Here is a 26,793-nt window from a genome sequence, read left to right as displayed (position 1 = left end):
CCTCAGCTCTCTGCTTGGATCCCATTCTCTACTAATCTCATCTGTGGAGTCTTTCCTGGATGCAGGACTTCCCCTACCCCCCAGTTTCCCTCTCCACTACTCTAGCTCTTTCTGCCCTCCTCTTAGACACACACACATTCTACAATTAAAAACAAACATACAGAACACTCAAGCTTTTTTTCTTCTTCTTGAGACATGAACTTATGCAGCCCAAACTACCCTCAAAATCTATGTGGCTGAGGAGGACTTTGAACTCCTGATCTTCCCATTTTAGCCCTCTATGTGTTGGACTTACAGCCACCATGTCTGGCTACAGCTTTGTTGATAGATACCACAAAATTATCCACTTAAGATATGGAATGAATGGTTTTTTTTTATTACAATTAATAAATTCGTTGAAAAGGGGCCTCATTGTACAGTCCAGGTTGATCCCGACTTTTGGAGATCTCCCTACCACTAGTATGCCATGTCCAACAAAGGATCTCAGTACGTTCAGAGTTGTTCGCAAGCCACACAATCTTAAGACATTTTGATCATCTCATAAAGAAGCCCTGTTCTCTTCAGAAGCCAGGATCCATTTACCCACAGCTTCCTTGTCCCTGCAGATTTGCCTGTTCTGGACTTTCCTTAGGATGGAATATTATAATATGGGTTTGTGTGTGTGTGTGTGTGTGTGTGTGTGTGCGCACAGTTAACTTGTTGGATGCGAGAAAGAATCTCTTTGTGCTTTTTCTCCCCTTAATTTAAAAATTTGAGGCTGCAGGCGCAGTGGTGCACATCTGTAATCTCAGCACTTGGGGAGGCAGAGGGAGGCGTATCTCTGTGAGTTCGAGGCCAGCCTGGTCTACAAAGTGAGTCCAGTACAGTCAGAGCTACACAGAGAAACCCTGTCTCAAAAACAAACAAATAAAAACCCAAAAACCAAACAACATTGAGGCCTAATGATGTTGAACATCTTTTTATTTGCTCATTTCTCATTTGCATCTCTTTTTTTTCCTTTCAGAAGTGTCTATTTGGATACATTCTTTTTTATTATTTAGTTACAACTTCTTTCCTTCCTTCCTTTCCTCCTTTTTTTCCCTCTTTGAGCTGGTTTCCAGGACTGAATAAAAAGAGGGAAAGACAAAAGAGAGCAGGGCCAGTAGCTATTGCTCTGCTTCCTGATTTGTGCCGAGGTGGTAGTCCCAGTCACTTGTTCTGCTGTCATGACCTCTGCTGTGCCTTTCCCTGCCATGATGGACTGTATCCCCTTGAACTGTTAGAACAAGTGAACCCTTCTTCCCTCTGCTGGATATTTTGTCACACTAGTGAGAAAAGTTCTGAATACAATGAGAGGCTCCACAAATGTGGATATTTAAAAAGAAAACTGACAAACAAGTTGGTTTTTAAGGATGGACTGGGGTTTGCTTCCAGAGTGGTAGAATGCGGAAGCATCTTCCCCACCCCTAACAAAGCAACCATCTGACTGGAAGAAATGATACACTGGGCAACATTTTCAGAAGTTGTCTCAAGGATACACAGCAAATGGAGAATCATCCTGGCAAGAACATTTTCTAAATCTCAACAAGGCTCAGTGGCAGTCTGTGGCATATAAGCCACTGTTTTCTCTCCACCTCACCCCCAGTTCTGTAGAATGATAGTCCTCGCCAAGTTCTCTACTGTTGGGAGGAGTGATCAAAGGGGCTCTTGCCTCTGCATTTCCCACAGGGCTGTGTTTTCACCCCTGGGAAGGGCAAGCCAACTGCAAACGCTTTATACCTTTCCCATCATTGAGATGCACGTCCTCTCCCTATGGAGGTGGATGAAGCAACTGTGGCTCCCTCCCTCCTCACCTCCACCTTATCCTTCATCTGCTGATGCCCTCTACCTCACACCTGCTCAGGTAGTGTTTCAATTCCAACTGCACCGGACCAACAGTGCTGGATTCCAGCGGTCCCTCCCCCAGATTGCTTACACAGAGGAAGTTTTATCCTGGAGTGCTGAAGTCGGGAAGCCCAGGGGCTTCTGCCTCCTCTCTACCACCTTCCCGGCCTTTGTGTCTGCTTATAGAGCAGCATGTCACTCTGGCTCAGGACAAATGAGCTGCTCTCTACAACCACAGCCCCTGAGCACCAAGGCAGAGCTCTGTCCAGGATGCAATTCAAGGTGAAAATCTTCCCTGCTCCTTTTAAGGAACTGGCCTTATTTAGAACAGTTTTTAAGTCAGGGTCTCACAATGTAGCTCTGGCTCTCCTGGAACCCACAGAGACCCACTTGTCTCTGCCTCCCTAGTGCTGGGATTAAAGGAGTATGCCACCATTCCCAGCTAACCATGCATTCTCGGTGGAGAATTTAAGAGGAAGCTCATAGCTCATCATATAGCTAGTAACCTGCATGATGGTGGAACATTCAGACATTTTAGAGAAGCTGGGAAGACAAAGACAAGACAAACTCCTGGGATTGCTCTTCTGCTTGGGTGGACTAACCATGCCCATGTGCTACCATCGGCCTGGACCCACACAGGAACAAACAGATGAGCACCAGAGAAAGAGCCAACCATTCCTCAGCCTACACACTGACCCATCAAATGGCAGCTGAAACCTCTGGGCACCCAGGCCATTATCCCAACCTCTCAACGGTGTAAATAGTAAGCCACCCTGACCCAGGCCAACTTCTAGGATGTTAGACCTCTAGGATGCCATAATCTCTTCAGATTGTACTTTAGAAAATCTTTACACTCACCCTTCTGACCTTCACATTCCCAATTTGCTTGGAGAACCCTAATTAAAGTCATGTGTCTCTTAATGATAGGCCGAGTTTTGGGGGAATGTAATGGTAAGTCATTGTTGTCATGGTACAGACATGAAGTTTGTTTACGTAGACCAAGACAGCTGAAACATTAGTGGTGTGTCATAGACTGAAACACTTTAATGTGGCATATCACTTTGTGTAAGAGAAAGGAGAAGATGCCAGTAAAGAAGCTTGTTCAGGGGCTGCAGAGACGGCTCAGCACTTAAGAGCACGCCCCGCTCTTGCAAAGGACCCGGGTTTTGTTCTCAGGTCTACGCTGGCGTTCACAATCTGTAACTTTATTTCCAGGGGATCTGACACCCTCTTGTGGCCTCTACAGGCACTGCATGAATGGTGCACCTGCAGGTATGCAGGCAGACAGTCATACACATAAAACAAGCGCATAAAACCAATTGTTCACAATTGCCCCAAAGCAAAAATACCCCAAATATACTTCATACCCAAGCGCTGGCAAATGCGTGATGAGTATATGCTATATATACTCAATGCAATGTTAGTTGACCACAAAATGATCATGTTGGTGCAGGCTGCAACACTGACTATAATTTTATGCTCAGTAGAATATAAAGCTTGTTTTCATCTACACGAAAGCTCTAGAGTAGGTGAGTCTGTAAAAATAGAGATTGATTAGTGTGTGTCTGTGGCTGAGGTAAACACGGGTGGAATGGGTTGGGGAGAAATAGCAAATGACTGAGAGTGTTTTAGACTTTCTTTATGTGTGATAAAGTTTTCCTAACATTAGATGGCTCAGTGTCTGAAGTGGTTCACAAGCTTGAAGACCTGGATTCAGAACCCCAGCACATCTCTCACCCCAGTGTCCTCAGCAGGCTGATAGAGATGGGTTCCCCATGGCCATCCAGCTCAGCCTAACTGAAAAGCTTCATGTTTAATTAGAGTTCCTGTATCAACAAAATAAGGTTAAAAGCAATTGAGGAAGGCACCTGACATTGACCTCTGACCTCCACACACGTGTTAGTTCACTCTAAAATTAATGCTAATAGTTACTCAACTCGGTGACTTACAAATCTAGGGGAGAGAATGCTTTTTAAATAGGTGAATTTTATTGCATGTAAATTATTTCTCAACAATCGTGTTTTTAAAGTGAAGGTTTCATCAATACATATAAGGCCACAGTTACACAGAAGACTAAATTCCAGGCATCTTCTATACATTATAATGTCTGTAGACTAATGAAAAAGAGATGGATTGCCTGTGTATGAGCAGAAAAAATTTGGACAAATAGATATAAAACTTCTTTGCTTCTTGGACAAAGATCCGAGGTTTTTCCTTACCTGTTGAGTTTGAGGTTTAGAGAGTTGAAGAAGACTGGATTGCAATGTTTAAATAATGAAAGACCAACGGGTTGCAAAAGATTTTTTTGTAACACATTTGTGTCTTACAGGTGTCTTCTGAAGACATACCCTGCCCAACTCCCATCACTCAGCGTCATCCTCATATTCATGGATGAAGCTCTCTCCATCATCGAGAGGGCCATCACCAGCATCATCAACCGGACCCCACCCCGGCTGCTGAAGGAGATCATCCTGGTGGATGACTTCAGCTCCCACGGTGAGGCTCCCGAGGGAGGATAAGAAAGCATGATTACCATTGGCCATCTGAGCTTGGCTGGAAAGAGGTTGTCATGTAGGAATTTGGGACATGGTGAGTTTCTCCCAGAGGGAAAAGTAAGGGATAATTTAGTGAGCATCTATTTGTACTGGGCATAGTTAAATTTCACGAAGCCACAAGTACAGTTCACCATCTCAGTTGCATGAGCAAAGAAAGACACAAAGACACAGGAAAAGCACGATGTGTCCAAATTGTGTGGCAGGTCGGCATGGATTTGGAGTCAGGCCTAGAGCCACGTGACTCCAAAGTCATCTGGGCTCTGAGAATGTACTATAAAGAAAACATGAGTGTCGAGGTGGGTGAGACCACAAGCAGGCCTTTGGATCCCAAGAAGGGCAGAACCTCCCCTGATACGGCAAGAACCAAATATTTTAGGTAAGGAAAGAATGCTGGGATTCTGGGGTTCCTCACAGTGGCACTAAGTCTTGTCCCCAGGCTTCCCAGCCTTAGGTCTAGCCTACCTACGAATGACACACAGGGAAGAGGCAGATTGTAGACTTGAGCTCGTTTCCTCACCCACCCTCCCAATTTTGAAGACATGGCTTCATGTAGCCCAGGTTGGTCTAAAGCTCACTATGCAGTCAAGGATGACCTTTGTCAACCTGTCTTTACCTCCCTAGTGCTGGGATGACCAGCATGTGCTACCACATCCAGTTCAGGCAACACTGAGGATGGAACCTGTGGTTTCCTGCATGCTAGGTGACCATGCTTACGTTGCCTTGCTACCCATCTTTTCTCTTGAGCTATGCCACTGGGTACACCACCATGATGGGCCTAAGAGTTTGCCTTCTAAGTTCATAACCCCAGCTCCTTTTCCTAAACGATAGACCCTTAAGAACTATAATGTCAGCGGGGTTTGGTGGTACAGGCCTTTAATTCCACCGCTCCGGGAGGCAGAGGCAGGTTGATCGCTGTGAATTTGAGGCCAGTCTGGTTTACATAGAGAGTCCAGGGCAGCCAAAGCTACACAAGAGAAACCCTTTCTCAAGAAAACAGAACAAAACAAAAATGTAATGTTGCCAGAATTTACCTTTTTTACATGCAAAATGTGTCAGCTGATTATTATAACCATGCTGAGAGGATAGCTAACACAATTTCTTCTTAGTGCTACCAATTTTGGGTATCAAATAAAAATAAACCAGGATTAAATTACAGAGCCAGAGAGTTGGGCTAATGATAAGGAAGCATCTTCAAACTGTGTGGACTTTTGAAGTGGTAGACCTTTGTCCCCTCACTGGGCATCTTTAAGGATGAGAGACGAGAAGGGTTTTTGAGCCTGAAGTTGAGAGAGAGAGAGAGAGAGAGAGAGAGAGAGAGAGAGAGAGAGAGAAGAAGAGGGGGTAGGGCTGAAAAACTCAGCCACTGAAAACATACTTCTCTTTATTTACACTCATCACCATTCTACCTGTGTAATTAACTTAATGAGAAAGGAGAAAAAAATATAGAGCAGAATTTTACTAGTCATCATGAAGGAGAACTAGTTTCATTCATTTCTGGTCATGGAGATGGGTACCAATTTTTACCCTGGTTCTACTGGTAAGAAAAAAAAAAGATCTAAATGTTTCCCCTGGATATCTGAGGGTTTAGGATGCACTTGATCCTGTCTGAGGTGACCTTAGAGCAGACCTTTCACTTCTCTGGGATGTAGTCTCTTCATGGAGCTGATGCAAGGGTTGAAATGGAGTATCTCACCATCCCTGCAATAGTTCTATACCATGTTTTGTTCCATGGTGAGAAGAGGTAATTCAAGTGTTGTGGGACAATCACACTGAAGGTACAAGTAAGATCACTTATGAGGACAGCAGGTACGTGAAGAAAAGCCAGAGAAAGCTTCCCATTGTCTTAACTGCCTCCATCTTGTGACACATCCTTCTCACTTGGGTCTGGAATCAAATTACGTTTTTGCTAACTTATTCTATTTATTGCTATTGTGGTGGTGGTGGGGTTGAGTGCACACATGCCTTTGTCCACATATGGGGGGGGGGATGTTGTAAAATGGGGCAAGGGCCAACAGGATGGCTTAGTGGACAGTTTCTTGCCTTCATACTGGATGGCCCAAGTTGATTCCCCAGGAACTACACAGTAGAAGGAAAGAACGGGCTCCTGTGGGCTGTTCCGTACATGCATGCTGTAGCATGTGTGCACCTCCACTACAAAATAAATAGGCAAATAAACAAATGAATGAAAAATAAAGCCAGGCGAATTTTAGTGCCATTGCCATGTAAGTGTTGGTTTTAGGAGCTGGCTACCCCAGGTTTCACAAATAGGTTCATTTCTTTGGAGAGTAATCAGCAAGAATTTTATCCCTTGGATGTAAGGAGAGGAGATGGGGCAGCTCTTCACATGCTCCTTGAGCTAGTGTGTGATCAAAGAGAGTATGGCTGTGCCCCGAACAGGGTGTATACTTTGGAAAGTTTTTACTCTTCTCATGCCTCTGTTTTTCTTCTTTTATAAATTGGGACTATTTCAGTGCTATCATTCATAGGGTTCTGTAAGTGACTCAGGGAGTTAGTATCAGCGATGCCTGTAATACCAGCCCTCGGGAGGCTAACGCAGTAGCCTCCTTTGCAGTAGGATCACTTTGAGTCTGAGGCTACTCTAGGTTACAGAGTCTGTCTGTCAAAAAAAAAAAAAAAAAGCCAAAAAACATACACCATCAGTGGATAACTCCAGTTATTCGATTAGCTATTTTGCATACTACTTAGCGATTTGTATGAAAGTGGAGCCTGCTTTCAAAGACACAAAGAAAGCAACTGGTAGCCTGGGTTAATAAAGGCAGAGACGGGCTTCACAAAAAGAGAGAGGGAAGGAAAGAAAAAAAAACCTGGTAAACAGTCTGGGAAGAGTCTTGCTTGCATAATATTGAGAGTAAACTCTTCAGCTAGATAAAGCCAGAGGCTGGCATGGAAGATCAGTCTGAGCATTTGTTCCCATCGTGACTTAAGCAGAACAGCCAGGGATGTCTAGAACAAAGCAAAGCTGCTTATTCTGGTTTTCTAGGAAGCCTTGCAGTTAAGCCATGGAGATTCCCCAGGCTAACTCTGCAAACTCCTTCGTTAGGACTACAGCCTTTGATTACCAAGCCAGGCCTGCCCTGATTCTTTACGTTGAGTTTCTCAGTGTATAAGAAATTCCCAGGAATGGATGAGGGTGACCCCAGCTAAGACTGCTAGCAATGGGGGATATGGAACCTGAACTGGCCATCTTTTGAACCAGGCAAGACTTCCAATGGACGATTTGGGACACCAACCCAACCATACAACCTTAGACCCATAATTTGTCCTGCCTACAAGAAGTGTAGGGGTAAAACATGGAGCATAATTTGATGGAAGGGCCAACCAATGACTGGCTTAGCTTGAGACCCTTGCCATGAGAGAAAGAACATATTTGTGAAACCTGGGGTAGCCAGCTCCTAACACTTAATGATATTCTGCTATACTTGCAGACAGGAGTCTAACATAATTGTCATGAGATAGTTCACCCAGAGGATGATGGAAACAGATGCAGAGGCTTACAGGCAAACACTGAGTGGAGACTCCTGTATACAAGGGAGAGGAAGGACTGAAGGATCTAGAGAGGTCAAGGACACCATAAGAAAACCTACAGGAAACTAGCCTATAGAAAACTAATTTTATGGGCCCATTGGGGGCACATAAAGACTGAACTGACAACCAGAGAATATGCAAGGGACGAACCCAGGCTCTTTGCACATCAGTAACAGTTGTGCAGCTTGGGCTTTAGCGGGACCTCTAACAGCAGAAGCAGGGGCTGTCCCTAACTACACTGCCTGACTTTAGATCCCTTTCCTCTACCTGAGCTGCCTTGACTATCCCCAAGAGGAAGATGAGCCCAGTATTACTGCAACCTGATATTCCAAGGCTGGTTGATATCCATGGGAGGCCTTCCCTTTCTGTGGAGGAGGAGGGAAAGAGGTGTCGATTGGGAGGGGGGGGGATAGTGACCGGGAGGAGAGAAGAGAAGGGAAGCTGTGCTAGGGATGTAAAGCAAAATAATGATGATGATGATGATGATGATGATATACTCGTAGACAGTGATTCACATCTCCTAAGCAGATATATTCAAGGATGAGGAATGATACTAAATGTCTCAGGGGAAGGCACTGGGCAAATGTTATGTACACCCTCAGTCAAGGTTCTGGAGTCGATCACCTTACAGCGGCATCACCCACACGCTATTTCAGGACTGTATAAAATGTCTGTATCACATTCGTTATTACACTCAGTGTCTCAATGGTTGTGTGTCCGGTTGACAGGAGAACTGAAGGCACGACTGGATGAGAAGATTAAGGTTTACAACCAGAACTATCCAGTCGTCCTGAAACTCATGAGGCACAAAAAGAGGAGAGGTCTTGCACAAGCCCGGAACACCGGCCTGGAGGCTGCTACAGCTGATGTGGTCGCCATCTTGGATGCTCACATTGAAGTGAATGTTGGATGGTAGGTTCCAGAAGTCTGCTGCTGCCAGGAAAAGACAGGACTAAGCCATTGTATATGGCAAGTCAGGATGCTCTCCAGACAGGGAATACTGAAACCAGTCCTTGAACAAAGGGAGATTGTAAAGCTTTCATTCAGAAAGTCTCGTTGGAGAAGGGAAATAGTAGAAGCCAGGTGTGGTGGCCTAAACCCATATGGAACGTAGAGGCAGACAGGAGTTACAGAGTCAAGGCTAGTCTGGGCTACACCGCATGTATGTCTGAGTGAGGTGGATGGAGGCTTGGAATATTGATAGCCAGCCCCTGACTTTGATAATTTTGTGACTTTGAATAGCCACTCAACTAGACATTTGTATGTTTCTCTTTAAAACGCAAAATGTACCCCCCCCCATAACTCCTTCAGTTTTCCTAGCTCTTAAATGACGCAAAACAAAGATTGCATGACAGTGTGGAGAATCACACAGGAGAGAGACACCATCTGGAAACATAAGGTAAACTCAGGTAGAATATTGCCAGCCCTCATTTCACAATGTCCTGGCTGTGGCAGTTGGACACTGATTTCAAATCTGCTCTTGACCTGGATCAGCTGCTAGGAGTCCCAGAAATCTAGAGCCCAGGAAATTCTCCAGACTCCAGAGGGCCCTTTTTAGTTCCTGTCCAGCGGAAGTAAGAATGCCCTCTCTGTCATGGCGAGGTTCACCCGGTGTTCCTATATGCTCCAGCCCACTGCTGGCTCCCATAGCCACACTGCTGCATTTACTGAGTTCTCTTCTTCCAGGGCAGAGCCCATTTTGGCTCGGATCCAGGAAGACCACACTGTGGTCGTGTCCCCCGTGTTTGACAATATTAACTTTGATACATTTGAACTGAAAAAGTACAAACTGGCAGCCTATGGGTTTAGCTGGAAGCTGTGGTGCCAGTATGATCGTATCCCACAGGCCTGGATTGATCTGGGTGATGTCACTGCCCCAATGAGGTAAGTCTGAGCATGCTGAGGGAACTTACTCGGAATGAATTGGGCAGGGCTTGTCTACCTTTGATGATTGTGGTGGAGGTGGATGGGCGAGCAGATGAGGGATAGGAAAAACATACAACAATGATAACAATAGCAAAAACAAAAACAAAAACAAACCCAAAGGCCTGGCCCCAGATTAAAAATGGTAGACATTTGGCCCTATCTAGGTTTTCAGACAAAAATCAAAGGTATTTAGCATTTTGGAAAGTACCTGGGGCATCTTCTAGCATTATGAGACTATGAAGAAAGATGACAAAAATCACATTCCACCATCATTTGCAAAGGGTGATGACGGCACAGTGAACATCCCAGCAAAGCTTCCAGGATAGGAAGAGGTTGAGGTACAATTCACTGTGGGGGCTCCCAGCCCTCCCATGCTGACCTGTTTCTTGGAGAGGGATTAGTAACCTTCTTGCCATGTCCCCTGCAGGAGTCCTTCCATCATGGGCATCCTGGCTGCCAACAGGATCTTCTTGGAAGAGCTAGGGGCTCTGGATGGCGGGATGCTGTTCTATGGAGGGGAGAATGTGGAGCTTAGCCTGAGGGTGAGCAATTTCCCTCTTCTCTACAGGACAAAGCAGAGGGGGTTGTAGTGGAAAGTCATAGGGACTCTGGCATCCTAGACTCCTAGAACTTGGCTGAGTGCATTGCTCAAGAGATGGACACGTAGCCACGTTTCTAGTCCTAAGGATGACAAGCAAGTGGTAGGCAACAGGATTCTGGAGCGGAGCTCTCTGGTCAGGACTACATCATGTGACCTGAGAGCTTTGGTAGTCAGAGGTAGAGCTGAGGCTGGGAAGATGTTTCTTTCTCTCCAAGGGACTCCAAGCATTTTTAATGCACTTTCTGGGGGTAAACCATCTCTGGGGAAGGCAAGTCCAAAGACTTGATGGACAGATACCCTACCGCTGAGGTACAATCTTAGTCTTAGTTTTGAGAAAAGGTCTTTCCCAGTTGCATAGGCTCAATTTGAATTCATCATCTTCCTGCCGTAGCTTTCCAAGGTACTTTAAAGGCTAAATTCTGTTCTGTTTTTTTTTTTTTTTTTAAATAAGATGGCTTAAAAAGGATTTTATTACAGCTCTTTATTTGAACAGGTGTGGTGGTGCATGCCTTTAATCCCAGGACCCAGGAGGCAGAGGCAGGTGGATCTCTGTGAGGTTGAGGCCAGTGAATTCCAAGACAGCCAGGGCTAAAACAGAGAAACCATGTCTAAAAAATAAATAAATAAACAAACAAACAAATAAATAAATAAATAAATAAAACAAAGAAGAAGAAGAAAGAAAGAAGGAAAGAAAGAAAGAAAGAACAAAATCTGATTTACTTAGTCATGTGGGACTCACATTTTAATTAAAAAGCTAATTTTGGAGAGAGGGCCTTACTCTGTGGTCTAGGTTTTCCTGGAGCTCACTATGCAGATAACACTAGCCCCAAGTTCATGGTAATCCTCCTACCTCATCCTCCCGAGATACTGGGATGACAGGCATGAACCTCCATTATTATTATTATTATTTTTAGTCAGAATCTCACTGTGTGTTCCTAGATGAACTGGGCCTGACTATGTAGATCAGGCTGGTCCTGAACTCATGATAAGCCTCCTTTCTCTCCCTCTTGCGGGCTGAGGTTGCAAGTATGGGTCACCATGCCAGGTGGTGGTAGATTTTTGTTGTTGTTGTTTAGCAGTTCTGGGCATAGAACCCAGGGCCTCATGTTGGGCAGCTACTCTACCCAGCGCCACATGAAGCCCAATTATGGGATTTTAAAAGTCAGTCTTGCTGAAACCACAATTAGTTACCAAGAAAAGGTCTCACTCTTCCCCTGATTGGCTAATGTAGTTCACTGATGTCCGGGCGGCTTGATTTGCAAGCACACCTCTTTGCTTCATTTGTTTTTCATGTTTCCCTATTTAAGTCAGATTTGTTTGTTTGTTGTCTATTACTTTTACCTTTCAGTTTTTACAGAACTGTTTTATCCATCAGTGAGGGTGATCACTGTTAGGCTTTATGGATGCATCGTATAACCAAGCAATCAGGATGATTAACAACCCATCAGCTTAAACCTTCACCATCTCCACACGGCAAGAACAATCAAAATCCTCTGATCTAGCTATTTTGGGATTCACAGTGGTTACTGATAATTACATGCATCCTTCTTGGTTCAGAACCCTTGAACTTGGCCCCCAGACTAGAGTCTTTATCCACTGACCAGCTCCTAACAACCCTCCCCCACCCCAATCCTTCTAGCCTTTGTTAACCACTATTCTACCCTCAGCTTCTATGAGATGAACCCTTTTAGATCTCACATATGAATGAGATCATGTGGTATGTGCCTTTTTGTGCCTGTCTTGTTCTACTTAAAATGTCCAGACCCATCCATGTCATATGCTTTTAATGTCTGAATAGTGTGTGTGTGTGTGTGTGTGTGTGTGTGTGTGCGTGCGCGCTTTCTTTATCCTTGCCAGCATTTGCTGGTTTTGTCCCTTTGATACTGGGTAGTCTAATAGGAAAAAGGGACACATCATTGTGTTTTTTTTTTTTTTTTTTTTCCTTATGTGTGTTCACCATTTCCCTCTGGCCACTTGTGAGGATCTGTTTTTCTTTAAAAGCAGAACCTAGAGGACACTGGGATGGCATGGAGTGCTTTTCTCCTGGAGAGTACTGTTTTAGTGGTGCCCTGGGATGTGTGGATAGGAATGATGAGTAGGAAAGAATCGAGCACTCACACAGCACCTGCATTACAGGCACAGAGTGAGACATTAACAGGTGGACACTTGGGTTCAGAATCTGGCTCTGTCATGTGACTGCTGACAAGCCCAACTGACAAACATGAGCAAGTTATTAAACGAGAACAAAAACAATCCCTGTGTGTTCTGCAAGATGAGGGTTAAATTCATAAAAACTATTAAGATAGGTTTTAAGAGCAGAGACTTTGTGTCTGTGGAAGGGGTGAGAGGCAAAGAGAGAGACAGATTGGGAAACAAGAATAAATTGGGATAGCAAAGCCGAATGTGGTGGTTCATGCCTGCAGCTCCAGCACACAGCAGGCTAAGGCTCTTGCTGTAAACTCAAGGGTCAGCCTTGGCTAGAGAGTGAGACGCTGTCTCAAAGAAAGAAATAATACAATAGAACCAAAAATCAAGCATGAGCATCTGGGTTGGGTCCTTAACACTCATATATGAAGCCTGGCACCATGGGGCATATCTGTAACCCCAGTCCTGGGAAGGTGGGTAAGGTGGAAGCAAGGGGTCCCTGAGGTGCAGTGGTCAACCAGCTTAGCTCAGTGGATGAGCTTCAGGCCCAGTGGGAAACCCAGGAAAGACCACCCCCTGTCAACCTTGGATCTCCTCATAAACACACAAGCAAACACAATACCTACAAACACATTTTAATTAAAAAAGTAAACTAATGAGTAAATAAATTGAAATAGCAGGAGTTGAAAATTGTTTAGCAAGAACAATTGATAAAAGTTATTATTTTATAAACCATTTTTTATTTTAATATGAATGCAAAGGCCCTTTGTGCTGACTGTTATATATTTTTCTCTTCTAAATTTACATGAACGGATAATTCCATCAACTGGAAATGTTCTGGAACTGGCTCTGTGGTTTAGGTAAGCTTTGAATTAGCAACTTTTCCTCAGCCTCTGGTGTTGCTGAAATGCCAGACCTGGGCCAGGAAGTCCTGGAAAGGTCTTTTCCTTTGTGCCCCTCCCCCACTTCCTCTCTTCTTCCCTCTTTTTTCTCTTTTCGTGTGTGTGTGTGTGTGTGTGTGTGTGTGTGTGTGTGTGTGCTCCAGTGTGCTGTTTCTAGACAGGGTCTCATTATGTGACCTTGGCCAGCTTGCAACTTGTAGATCAGGGTACCCTTGAACATACAACAATACTGTGTCTGTCCAGGGCTGAGATTACAGGTGTATATCATGACACCTAGCAAGATGATATCATTAACTCATGACACCTGTGATTAGGGTCGATGCGCTGCTGAAAATCAATAGCCAGTCAGTATTACATTCTACCCTTGATCTGGGGAAGTCTCTTCTTTGAGACTTTTAGGAGAACACCCAGAATGAGTGACACCAGGAAAGAAGCAGTTTGAGAGGGTGATTTATGCAAGAAGTTTGGGAAGTGACATTGAGGTGGGAATGGGAAGACTAAACTTAGAGTATTTGTAAAACGATTTCCAGGCTGACTGTGGTGGCTCACGTCAGCAATCCCTGCACTCATGAACTGGGGCAGGAGGGTTGCGATGGGGTCAGTGTGGGCTAACTTGCAAGTTCCTGGGCAACTTAAGCTTCAGAGTGAGATCCTGACTCAAAAGGGGAGGGTCTCAAACGGGATCTCCTTGTCGATTCACTGTGAAGGAAGGCGGCAGCACTGTCCTTCTCCTGTAGGTGTGGCAGTGTGGAGGGAAGATTGAAATCTTACCCTGCTCCCGGGTCGGTCATCTGGAGAGACACCACAAGCCCTATGTCATGGACCCAGGCATTCTGTTGCGGCGTAACGCACTGCGAGTGGCCGAAATCTGGATGGACAAATACAAAGACATGGTCTACTTGGCCTGGAACATCCCTCTCCAGGTTGGTGATGGATTGAACAGAGGAGGGAAATGAAGGAAGGGGAGGTAGCAGCGATGGTGGGGAATGAGAAATGTGCTATTGGGACAAACGCAACATCCCAAGGCCTGAGGAATGAGGTAAGGCTCATGTATCGATGACTCATTGACGAATGAGGTGAGCCTCCGAGGTAAGGTCCCCAGTGTGGCAACAGTTTCACGGTTGTATAACACTGTGTCCAGATGTTGTTTGATGTATTCAATTTCCTCCTTCCAGTTTTTGTTTTCTGAGGATGGCTGGCTTAGAGCTCACGGCAATCTTGCCTCAGCTTCCTCAGTGCTGGCATGATAGGCCTGAGCCGGCTCTCACTGGCTCATACATGAGTTGTTTAACCTACAGAGTATCTTTTGTGGATGAAGAAACCAGGCACAAAGGGAGTTGGAAATAAACTGTTGAAGAGAACAACCATATAAGCAGCAAGGGCCAGAGATAAGACTCAAAGCAGACAAGCCTGCCTTGGGCATCTCTGTCCTGAACCTTCCTCTAAAACAGGGTCTCTTGTAGCCCTGGATGGCTTCAGACATGCTCTGTAGCTGAGGATGGCCCTGGATTTCTGGGCCTCCTACCCCCAACTTCCCAAAGGCTAGAGCTGTAAGCACGTGCCACCACACTTGGTTTCGTGTAGTGCTGGGGATTGAACCCAGAGCTTCAGGCACGCTAGGCAAGTGTTCCACCAACAGAGCAACATACCCAGCCCTGGGCATTTGCTCCCTTAAGAGGGTAAGACTATGGCAGGTGGCCCCCAGAGGTATGAGAGGAGGTACTATAGAATTGCTGGATTCATGTGACTGGGGATGCTCTGAGCTGAGCCCACTTTCTCCCCGTCTGCTTCAGGCTGCTGCACTATCTTATCTCCCTGATCTCTGGATCCTGTTTGTTGAGGCACGCTTGGCTTACAGAGACCGGTCACCTCATTGTCACACACCTCTTCCATCACAGGGGATGCTCGGGTAGTCTCCAGAAAGCTGTGGAGTCTGACGAGTGAGAGCCTGTGGAGTTAGCCTAGAAGGAAGAAGGCCATGCCTAGAGATCAGGAGCTAGATGTGGCACAGGAGGCACTAATCTGGAGAAGATAAAAAAGTCCTCAAATACCTGACCCCCTTTCAGAGTCCAGAGTCATGAAAATCCCCACTGAGCCATCAGTGGTCTCCTGCAATTAGCTCAAGTCTTCTGGTGGCCAGGACAGCAGGCTTCATGGGCAAATGAGCACCCGGCCCCCAGGCACCCTTAGCTTCATATCTTGGCAGTGTCATACTTGGGTTGTGTCAAGCTGTAAAGGAAGTTCCCTAAACCAATGAACTAAGTTCCATCAGAAGCAGACCTGACAAGAAATCTGGGAAGACAGCAGATTCAGTTTGTGCGTTTCCATCTCCCTCTTCCTGGCTTAGTATTCCTTCACAGTGGTTCTTCACAAAAACCATCGCTGCATAGTTTCCATTTTAGTCTGAATCTTGGTACCTGAAGTTTTGTTTAAGTTTTTCTGGCCATTGTATTTTATACCTTTCTGATGCCAGTAGCATCTCAAAACAGGAGAAATCAGTCATGAGAAATCAGCTTGGGTGAAGAAGGGCTTCAGCCTTTTCTGATTTCCCTGTGATTATAAGATTTCAAGGTCATCCCCATGGTTACAAGGAAAACAGTCAGTGCCCACATGATCCGTATCAATTGATTGAGTCAAGGTGTTTTGAAATCTGATGAACACATACTTCCTGTATTTTCTCTTCAGAACTCTGGAATCGACTATGGAGACATTTCTTCTAGAAAGGCACTCAGGGAGAAACTGAAATGCAAAACTTTTGACTGGTACCTGAAAAATATCTACCCACTCTTGAAGCCAATCTCCAACATTGTCTGCTACGGAAGAGTACGTGTTGGGAAACTGCAGTTCAGATTTGAACTGCTTCATTGTCAAAAGACAAGGCTAGAAACCCAAAGCAATCAGCCCCCCTTCCTCTCCTACCTGAGAGGTTTCCTGTCTTCCCAACATCCTATTCTTTTTCTTCTCCACCTGTACTCCCTTTGTAAACAGCAGCCCTTACTTGAACCACTTATCTCCTCATCCCAGGTGGGGCTTTATTCCTCTGAACTGGGCATAATCAGATCGCCCTCTGCTGGTTCTATTTTCTGTCATCCTATGGTACAATCAAACCCAAGACCAAAAAGTACAGGGCCTGGGGTACCTTCTCTCCATACATCTTTCCAACGGTGTGGTTGTGTTTTCTCCTTTAGATGAAAAATTCATTGGATGAAAATGTTTGCCTGGATCGAGGACCTGCTCCAGGCGACTCTCCCAAAATGGCCCGCTGTCATGAGTTCCGTGCACAGGTATCTCCCACCGTATCTGGGATGCACGGTATCTCAGACCCCACCAAGGTCTGCCTTGACTCGGGCAATGAGAACCTGGGCCACAGGTAGAGTTTACTTCCTGTGAGAGGATGTGGAAGGCAGGAGGCGAGCATTCTGGGTAATATGTAATGGAAAAAAAGAAAAAAGTACAACAGTGACAGACAGACCCACAGGGGTAGGGAGAACAGGCAGGAAGTCTCCGTTATATGACAGTCATTCTCCGGGTGACAATTTTATTGGTAATCACCTCCCATCACTTTTTTTTTTTCATCTAAACTTGTGGCTATGTTATTCATTCTGTGGATGTGTGCCTTGGAAGTGGACAAGCAAGTTCATCTGTTCTCCTGCAGAACAGAGGCAGAAGGAAGGTTAGAAGAGATATGACACCAAGCAGAGGTTGTCCTTATGGGACTTTGTCATTGGGAATACTGACGCACATTATTTTGTATTTTTAAATTTTCTTTGAAAAAATGTATTCTTCTTTCATACATCACATCTCCACTGCAGTTTCCCTCCCTCTACTCCTCCCAGCTCTCCCTACATCTCTTCCCCAGATCCACTGCTTGCCAAGTTTTCCTCCAAAGAACAGTAGGCCTCCTAGTAATATCAACAGAATATGGCATAACAAGATACAATAAGACTAGATACAAACCCTCCCAGCAAGACTAGAAGAAATAACTCAGGAGGAAAAGGGTCCCAAGAACATGCAAGAGACCTTACTTTGCTTAAAAAATGTGTTTAAAGATATATTTATTTCATGTGTGTGAGTGTTTTGCCTACACGCATGCACTTCATGAGTACCTAGTGTCCACAGATGTCAGAAGGGGGCACAGGATCCCCTGCTTCCAGATGGTTGTGAACTACCATGTGGGTGCGGGGAATGGAACCCAGGTCCTCTACAAGAGCAGCCAGTGCTCCTAACTGCTGAGCCATATCTTCAGCTTTGCCACCCCAACTCTCTTGGTTTGCATGCTTTCATCCCACTTCCTCCAAGTGCTGGGCCTACAGGTGCATGCCAACTCACTCCTGTATGCTAGGCAACCACTTTACCCATGAGTGACATCACCAGCTATCTTTCACTTTGTTTTAAATGCCCCCTTGCAGAGCCATTTTTATGTGGCACCTGATAGAATAGCCACAGAAGAGTTGGAAACCTGAGCCACAAAGACTCATCCACATCCACTTAAGGTCTATTATCAGGTTAGGAATTTGAAGGAAGGCTGCTTCTCTGTGATCAGCATCATTTGGGATTCTATTGATGGTGTCTTAGCTTCATTTGAGAGAATTCTTCAAAGAAAAACTCCATCCATCATCCGTACAAGCTGTGGTTCTCTTAGAACCATGTTAATCAGCTCTCCATTGCTGTAGTAGAACACCTGTGAGCAACAGCTTTGGATAGAAAGTTTTACTTTGACCTAAGGTTTCAGTTGCATCTCTCCATTGCTGTGGGCTTCTCGTGAGGCAAAGCATCATAGCAAAGTTGCTAGCAGGGGTGCAACCATAGGAGGGATGGGGAAGAAACGAGGGGCAGGGGCGAGAAGCAACACCTAAGAACATGTTCCCAGGGGTCTCCTTCGACCAGGCCACCCAGCCCCAACAATATTATCTGATTATGAATCTACCAAGGAAATGAATCTATTAGATTGGCATGCTCAGGACCCAGTCAGCTCTCAGGGATTGGATTCACCATCTGGTCACCAACCATCCAACCTACGAGCTTTTGTGAGACATCCAGCTATCACAGAGGCCTTTTGGTAGGAGTGTGGCCTAAGTGTCCCTTCTTGTGTCTGGCTTTCTTGCTAGAATGTGCCAGCGCTGGTGAGAGGCAGTGAAACCCATGTCCCAAGATGTTCATGCTGCCCCACGCCTAGGCCACTCATCCTCATGTCTTTCCTGAATCCCTTAAGTTTCTGTGGCAGGGTACAGAAAAAAAACCCACCACCTTGGAACTGGCTATGAGGCTTGGTCTCTTGAACACAGAAGGGTGGTTGAGACCTATCGTAGTCACTTGAACGCTCTCAACCCTGTCTGTAGCTAGGCCTCCTGGAGTACATCTTAATGGATGAGGCCTCCCTGCTCACTGGGCCTGGCCTGGTTTCCTTGCTCTCTTGTAGAACATATACTACCTCCTCTCTGGGGAATTCTACGTGGGGGAACTAATTGCAAAAGAAGACATCTATGAACGACAATATTGCCTAACAGACAGCGGGGGGAAGCCCACACTGGAGCTGTGTTCTGAGGCAGTGAAAAGCAGACAGCACATCTACTGGGATTTTCAGCAGGTGAGTGGCTTGGGTTTGAGAGTGCAGCTATCTAAATACAGCATGAGAGGTTCAGGTTTGGTTGTAATCTGAAGTGCTTTACCAAAATGAGTTTCTATGTTAGTGTGTAGGGAGAAACTACACACACACACACACCACCACCACCACCACCACCACATCAATACCAACACCAACCAAAACCCTCTAACAACCATTTTAGGCTTTGTTGTGCTGCCATCTTTTGCCTCATGGTTGATAGTTTCTGGTGCATCTGAGTGGCGCTTCAGGAAGGTTGCATGACAGTGGTCCTTCCTTAAAACAGCAGAATATATTGCACCAATGGAACTGGCTGTGAAGCTGGATCTCCTGAATAAAGAGGAGTGGTTAAGAGAGAAAAGTACTTCAGACTGATGTGGTCCTCAAAAACATGGTCTCAAATCCTGGCCTAGTCACCTTTAGAAAGTTCCCTGCCCTCCCTTACTAGGTTTCCTTATATACAAAATGGAGACACTATCTACCTACTTTGGGGGATTAAATGAAATAGTGTGTGACATGGCGTATGCCTAGCACACCGGAGCAGCTGATAAAGATGACTAACTTGATTAGTAATAAGTATCAGGCTTGGGAGCACTGGGAGGAAATATATAAGAGCCCTGCCTTCAGCTGAGCAGTGGTGCACACCTGTAACCCTAGCACTCAGGAGGCAAAGGCAGGAGGATCACCAAAAGCTCAAGGCCATCTTGGTCTGCATGGTGAGTTCTATGCCCAGCCAAGGGCTACACAGCAAGACCCCATCTCAAAGAATAAACAAAGCCCCTCTTTAAGTTCCACATCGAATGACCAGAACAGGGCAGAGAGAACTTGCCAGAAGTTCTATGAGAGTAATGCCAGGAACCTCACTGAGCACAGTCTCTGTGTGAGTTCTTTTTATGTCTAGGCTGCTTCAAAGACTTGTGTCTTAGGCCTCTTGGGCGGGACCATGATGTCCTGTCGGGGAGATGCCAACCTGCCTGTACAGGATCACAGGCTACATTTGAAGAAACATGGACAATTAACTTTTTTTTTAAAAAAAAAAATTAGATATTCTCATTCTGTAGCTCAGACTGGCCCAGAACTCAGGATCCTTCTCCAGCTGGAGAGATGTGCATCAACCTCAATGCCCTGCTAGCAAATAACTTTAAAAATTATTTATTTAAATTTACTTCATATTAACTCATTAACAAATGTCAGATTACCTGGAACTGAAGTGACACGTGGTTGTGAACTGCCCAGTAGAGGTGCTGGGAACCAAACTTGATCTCTGCGAAAAGCAGCGAGTGCTCTTAACCACTGAGTCATCTCTCCAGCTCCTTGGATAATGTTTTTAAAGACAGTTTGTGGTGGTGGTTTTCTTTTGTTTTTAAGAATTTGCTGCTAGCTATTGGGACCCCTTCAGGGATATGCTCAAAACAGGTTCAGAGGGTTTTATGGTCTTCCTGAACTAGACAATATTGATTACGAGGAGGAGGGAGAGGAAGGGAAGGAGAAGGCAAGGCAAGGAAAACAGAGCAAGAGAGCACGTGGAGGAGGAGCAGCCTCAGCTCTAGTAACAGCAAGTAGCCACGCTCTCCTCAGCCCTATGCAGGTATTGTCCTTCCCACTCCCTCCTCACCAGGACTAGGCGAAGTGTCCCATTGGGTCCAGACAGTCTTTCCTTGAGGGAGCCTTTTGTGACCCACAGGAGTGGGTGGCCACAGGAGTGGTCCAGACACTCTCAGGGTTCCTTTGTCCTTGTCTTACTGTCTCTTAGAAGAGTGTTTATTCCAACTTTGCTTTTTTCTTTCTTTCTTTTTTTTTTTTTTTAGATAGGCTCTCACTCTGTGGGCTTGGAATTTACAACCCTCAGCCTCCAGAGTGCCAGGATTACAGGCAGGCACTACCATGCCTTGCTTCCCCACCTGCCTCTTTCCACCACGGAGCATGGCCTGGCTTGGTTTTGTCTGTTGTCGGTCACTCTGTGGTCTGACAGCATCTGGAACACAGTAGGCATCTGACAAGTGACTGAGAACCAAATGAAAGCTTGGAGAGATGAACTATGAGAAAGGACTATGCTGTCTTCCATGAGTGGAAGAGTCTTATCAGCTTTCCATCACAGTTTTATGAACTGAAGTAACTGAAGGAGAATATTTATTTTGGTTCAGTCTACATCCTGATCAATTGTCCGCATGGTCTGAGGCCTGGAGTGAGTCAGTGGAAACACAGGACAAATCAAAACACACTCTTATCATGAACCATAAGCAGAAGAGAAAGAAGAAAGGTTTAGATTCTCATGTTTCCCTCTGAAATCACATCCTGATAACTGGAAGACCTCTGCTCCTTCCCACCCTCTCCCAGTAGTGCCATACTGAAGAGGCTTAAACACACAGGTCCTTGGGGGATGTTTCACATCCTAGTGATGTTGAGGAGTTTCTAGGGAAATGGTTCTTAGACACAGGAGCAGGCAAGGACTTCCCACCGGCTCAGCGGTTTTAGCCACCCTGCCAGACCAGGCTGCCTCCTTCTGTAATGACTCCTACAATTAATGGTCATTGACAGGCCCAGCATCTGGCAGGCCTAGTGCACCAATGGGTTTTCAAATCCTTAATGGACAAGACTAACAATGCTGAGTCCTTAACTTCATCAGTTTTTATTTTATGGTTTAAAATACCGAATTTCCTTACCTACTGCAGACTATGTTCACAAGTCACTCCTCAATCTCTTAAGTGTTTACAAAGTACAATCTCAACACGAAGTCATAAATCTAATCACTCAATGGCACGTCTTAAAATTGGCATCACAAGCTTAAATGCTAGTAAAATGCTGACTTTTCTTTTTTTTTTTTAGCCAGAGTCCTCCTTCTTTTTTTTTATTAATTACACTTTATTTACTTTGTATCCCCCCATAAACCCCTCCCTCCTCCCCTCCCAATCTTACCCTCCCTTCCCCTTCTTCACGCATGCCCCTCCTCAAGTCCACTGATAGTGGAGGTCCTCCTCTCCTTCTTTCTGAACTTAGTTTATCAGTTCTCATCAGAAGTGGCTGCATTGTCATCTCCTGTGGCCTGGTAAGGCTGCTCCTCCCTCAGGGGGAGGTGATCAAAGAGCCAGCCACTGAGTTCATGTCAGAGACAGTCCCTGTTCCCATTACTATGGAACCCACTTGGACACTGAACTGCCATGGGCTACATCTGTGCAGGGGTTCTAGGTTATCTCTATAAATAGTCCTTGGTTGGAGTATGAGTCTCTGGGAAGTTCCCTGGGTTCAAATTTTCTTGTTCTGTTGCTCTCCTTTTGGAGTTCCTGTCCTCTCTATTTACCTTCTTCTCACTTTTCTTAAACAGGACACATTCCTCCTGGTAGCAAATACATATGAAGTTTTTGGGAACATGCTTTTGTTTCCCTTAATGTCATATTTTATAGTAAAGCTCCTGGAATTAAAGATACCATTTACCCTAAAGAGATAATTATTCAAACATCTGGAAATTTGTCTTCCCAGAGGAATTTTGAAAGATGGCTGTGTTAATTACTTTTCTCAGTATTGTGACAAAATATCTGACAAATGCAACTTAAGAGAAGAAGAGGGTGTATTTTGGCTCATGGTTTGAGGGGATACAGTCCACCATTGGAAGGAAGGCATGGTAATGGCAGGAAACTGATGAATTCTGCTTTCTCCCTTTTTTTCCTATTTATTCAGCCTCAGATCCCAGGTCATAGGATGGTACCTCCCTAATTTAGGGTGGGTCTTCCTTCCTCAGTTAACTTCCCTGAAAACACCCAAGAGTGTGATTCCAACCCAGGTGAATCCAAACCCGGTCAGGTTGATATGGAGATAAGTCATCACCGTCACCTACTTAGTTACTAAGGTTGATGAATGAAGAGATGTTTTATCTGAGTAGATGACCTGGCCTGCAGGACAAAAGGACAGTCTGTCTGCCACTCTGAGGCTGCAGCCATGTCTGTTTTTGTGACCTCCATGACCACAACTCTACAAGTTAAAAAGGAAGGTGATTGGGTGGCTCTTGGTGTCAATTCTTTCTCTTCAGTCCTTTCCTATCCATATTAGGTCCTAGAAGCAGAAATGTTCAGATATGAAAATGATACTTGATTAGATACTCAGTCTCTACTATATACTTTATTTACTTTTTAGGCCCAACTTACAAATTGTTTTACCATAAAGTTTTGAAAGGCCTGAGGGGTAGATAGGGTTACTCTGCTTACTTCTACTCTCATGATTCTGAGTCTTGAGTAATTCAGAGGAGGCTATAACCTCTGGCGAGCACCAGGGAGCCAGTGCCAGTGGCTGTTTGAGCGATAATTTGGGAAAACCAAAACTGTTCATCTTAAAAAGCAAGATGGAGACAGGATGTGGAGTTCATGCCCATAATCCCTGCCTCTGGGACATTGAAGAGGAGGAACAGGAGTTCAAGGCCATCCTTAGTCATATAGTGAGCTTGAGGCCAACCTGGACTACACAAAGCCTGTCTTATAAAACCTAAATTACGTGAAATAAAGTAGGATATAAAAAACAATATTATACTGTTATCCAATCATGAGAACTTCCAATTTCAAAGATGTTTCCCTTGGTTAATAAATAAGGCATATATTACTGTCTTAAAGGTGAAGGAAACACAAAAATCATTTTAAAAACTGATAAGCAATGCCCTAACACACACACACACACACACACACTGCAAGTTCCAGATGAATATGTCAAGGAATCCAGCTGAGGTAAGGACCGCTGTCCCAGTTTGCCCTATGGAAGCTGAGAGAATGTTGAAAATGGGTTATTGAGTTGGTCTAAAAGCTCATCATAAGTTATGTTAGCCTAGAGTTGTTGAGTATTTGCCACGTGGCTGGAACCAGACTGCATGTGGTGTAGAAGAAGGTTCAATTACTCTGCTTACAAAGGAGCTGAAGCACACACACATGCACACGCCAAAAATTCAAGTAGTTTCCCCCAAGATTGCACAGCATAGTAACTGGCCAGGATCAAGTCACAGAATCTTAATGACTATGTTATTACCCAATTGTCTGATAGTTAGATTTGTATGTGTGTGGGGGAGGCGGGGGAGTTAGGTACGGAAGGAGGAGGACACTGAATGTCGGCTGAAAGGGGTGCTAGAGTTAAGCTTTGGGTTTGGGTTTCTTACCTTTTAATATTATGAAATTTGTTTGGATATTTTGAATGCAAACGGCTCCCATAGGCCCATAGGGAATGGCACTATTAGGAGGTGTGACCTTGTTGGAAGAAGTGCATCTCAGTCTTCTGTCGCCTGCCTATCTGTAAAACTCTCAGTTCCTTCTCCAGTACCGTGTCTGCTTGCACACTGACATGCCTCCTGCCATGATAATAATGGGCTATATCTCTGAAACTGTAAGCCAGCCCCAATGAAATGGTTTTCTTTATAAGAGTTGCCATTGTCACAGTGTCTCTTCACAGTGACAAAACCCTGTAAAAAGACAGATACAAAGCTGGAAGTGGCAGTGCACGCCTGAATCCCAGCACTCTGGGAGGCAGACGCAGGCAGATCTCTGTGAGTTAGAGGCCAGCCTGGTCTACAGCGTGAGTCCAGGACAGCCAAGGCTACACAGAGAAACCCTGTCTTGGAAAAAAAAAAAGACAAACCTACATAAAAATACAGATATTTTTAAAAAGTAGTGGAAATGGGAAAGAGAGACAGAGGCACAGAGAGAGAGAGAGAGACTGAAACACAGAGAGAAAAAGAACACAAAGGAACACAGGATGCTAGCCTGGAGGAGGAATGCTCTCTAGTACCAGTGGTGGCTGGACTGAGCACAGAGAGACTGCTGATGGGTGAAAGAGATAGGGCAACTCCCTTGAGGGTGTCCATGGAGCAGCATCCTGTGGAAGGTGGAGAGCTCTTCTGTAAGATACAGCAGAAATAGAAGGATGACCTTGACAGTTAAGTGCTAATAATGGAGATGAAGATGGAGGCAGCGCTGGAGAGGCAGTGGGGTGACTGTGGGGGCCAGGCTTCCTGGAAGCCAGGCTGCTGCCGGTGCTTTTTGAGCCTGGCCGCTGTAAGAGGATCCTGCTGTGGTCTGTGGGAGAAGGAAGACTGGGGCAGCAGATAGGGCATTCTGGAACCCGGAGGGTAGTCCCACATGACCTACAATGGATGGATTCCTTACGGGAGTGGCAGCAGCGTGGGCATGGGGCGCAAGTCCAGGGCAGGTGAATCTGGGGATCAGCAAGGGGGTGGATGGGTAGTTTGTGATGAAGGGGGTGGGCTAGACCAGAAAGTGTTGTTGTGAGTGCTGGCAATAATGGGAGGACAGAAAGGGAAAATCACCTGGCCCAGGCACTAGCTAAATGCTGGGAGAGAAGGGTGCTAGGTGTGACAGAGGAGGAGTAAGAGGGCCAGGAGTGAGGGTAGGGCCCAGAGACGGATAGTGCACACAGACTGAGGAAGCCTTAAGAGAAAAGGAAAAAGAAGGATCAGTTTTCCTCCTCCCCACCCTCCCTTCAGACAGAACAGGGAGGGGATAAACAGAGTTGGACTTATAGCCATCATATAACTTCTTTATATCTGGCACAGGGCACTCAAAGAACAGTGACCCCCAATTCTAGCTTTCACATTGCTTCTAAACCCATTTTAGAGAAGGAGAGGTTATTAAAGTTGCCCAAGGTCCTGTGGTATGGATATGGGAAGTGAGGACTCTACCTCAGTTCTGCAGTAAAGTCCAATGGGCAGTGGTATGGCGAGGGTGTTCAGAGGGATGAGGTAAATGGGCTAAGGTTCCTGTGTGGTTTCTGCTCTAAACCTCCCTCTTTTGAAGGTGGATGGGGACAACAAGGAAGAGAAGTCCTGAGGGATTTTGTGGGCACAAGGGTGAAGAAGTCCAAAGGAAGGCAAGGGGCAGATACAGGATACAGCCATGATTTCCAGCTGAGTGCAGAGCTGGCCTTTTACTCCAGCAAGGCATCACAGCTGCAGCTGCCGAGCTTGTGCACAGTGGGCAGAGAGCTATTGGCAGGCTAACTCTACTCTTTGCTTCTCTTTCTTCTCTGAGCGAGTACTGAGGAATCCTGCAAGGTAAGCAGAGCTAGTGGATGTACTGCCTAGGCGGACAAGTCAACACCTTACCTTTGTCTCTCCCATCCAGGGAAAATCCATCAAAAACAGGGATACCGCAAGGTGTCTGGAGATCAGGAAGGACCCCTCGGGCCCCTACAGGCTTGTGTTAGAGAACTGTACCCAACAAATATGGAACATCCAGCATATAGGCAGAACTTGGGCCACTGACAGCCAGTGAGTCCCAGAGAACTTGGATTTGTGGGGGCAGTTCCTAAAGGCTGGAGTGGTGACCAGCCACAGCCCTGTTGGAACTAGGAGAGGGTGAGCCACAGACATGTGCCTGTCTCCGCCGACTTCAGCAAGCGACTTGAAGAGGAGAGGCTTGGGCACATGTCAGGGTGTCTCTGCTGGGGAGAACAGTGGAAACTCAGAAGCCTCGTCCCTGGCTTGCCTTGGGAGATCGTGATAGGCATGAAGCTCCATTCTGGGAAACTTCTTGAAATAGCCAGCATCATCTGGCCATGCTGCGGACGGAGACAGCTAGAGGGATGAAAGTTTATCTTTGACTTCCACCAATGCTGTTTAGCCTTCATTCCTGACAGCTACTATCACCACCTGCCCCACACCTCCTC

General features: G+C 45.5%; 1 protein-coding gene across 1 annotated transcript in view; it reads left to right on the top strand.

The window, feature by feature from the left end:
- Positions 1–26,399, top strand: part of Galnt8 (polypeptide N-acetylgalactosaminyltransferase 8) — a 31,818-nt gene extending 5,419 nt beyond the window's left edge. Inside the window, exons 3-11 of the mRNA XM_021631735.1 lie at positions 4,193–4,359; positions 8,693–8,876; positions 9,651–9,848; positions 10,318–10,432; positions 14,276–14,461; positions 16,224–16,361; positions 16,727–16,822; positions 18,958–19,125; positions 26,250–26,399. Coding sequence (XP_021487410.1) covers positions 4,193–4,359; positions 8,693–8,876; positions 9,651–9,848; positions 10,318–10,432; positions 14,276–14,461; positions 16,224–16,361; positions 16,727–16,822; positions 18,958–19,125; positions 26,250–26,399 — 1,402 coding nt within the window. The remainder of the gene's footprint in view (positions 1–4,192; positions 4,360–8,692; positions 8,877–9,650; positions 9,849–10,317; positions 10,433–14,275; positions 14,462–16,223; positions 16,362–16,726; positions 16,823–18,957; positions 19,126–26,249) is intronic.
- The last annotated feature ends 394 nt before the right edge of the window (positions 26,400–26,793 follow it).

The sequence above is a fragment of the Meriones unguiculatus genome, chromosome 5 (assembly GCF_030254825.1).
Source record: "Meriones unguiculatus strain TT.TT164.6M chromosome 5, Bangor_MerUng_6.1, whole genome shotgun sequence".
In the NCBI taxonomy this organism is placed as follows: Eukaryota; Metazoa; Chordata; class Mammalia; order Rodentia; family Muridae; genus Meriones; species Meriones unguiculatus.
The sequence above is the reverse complement of the archived record's forward strand: the minus strand, read 5'-3'. Positions and strand labels throughout refer to the sequence as shown.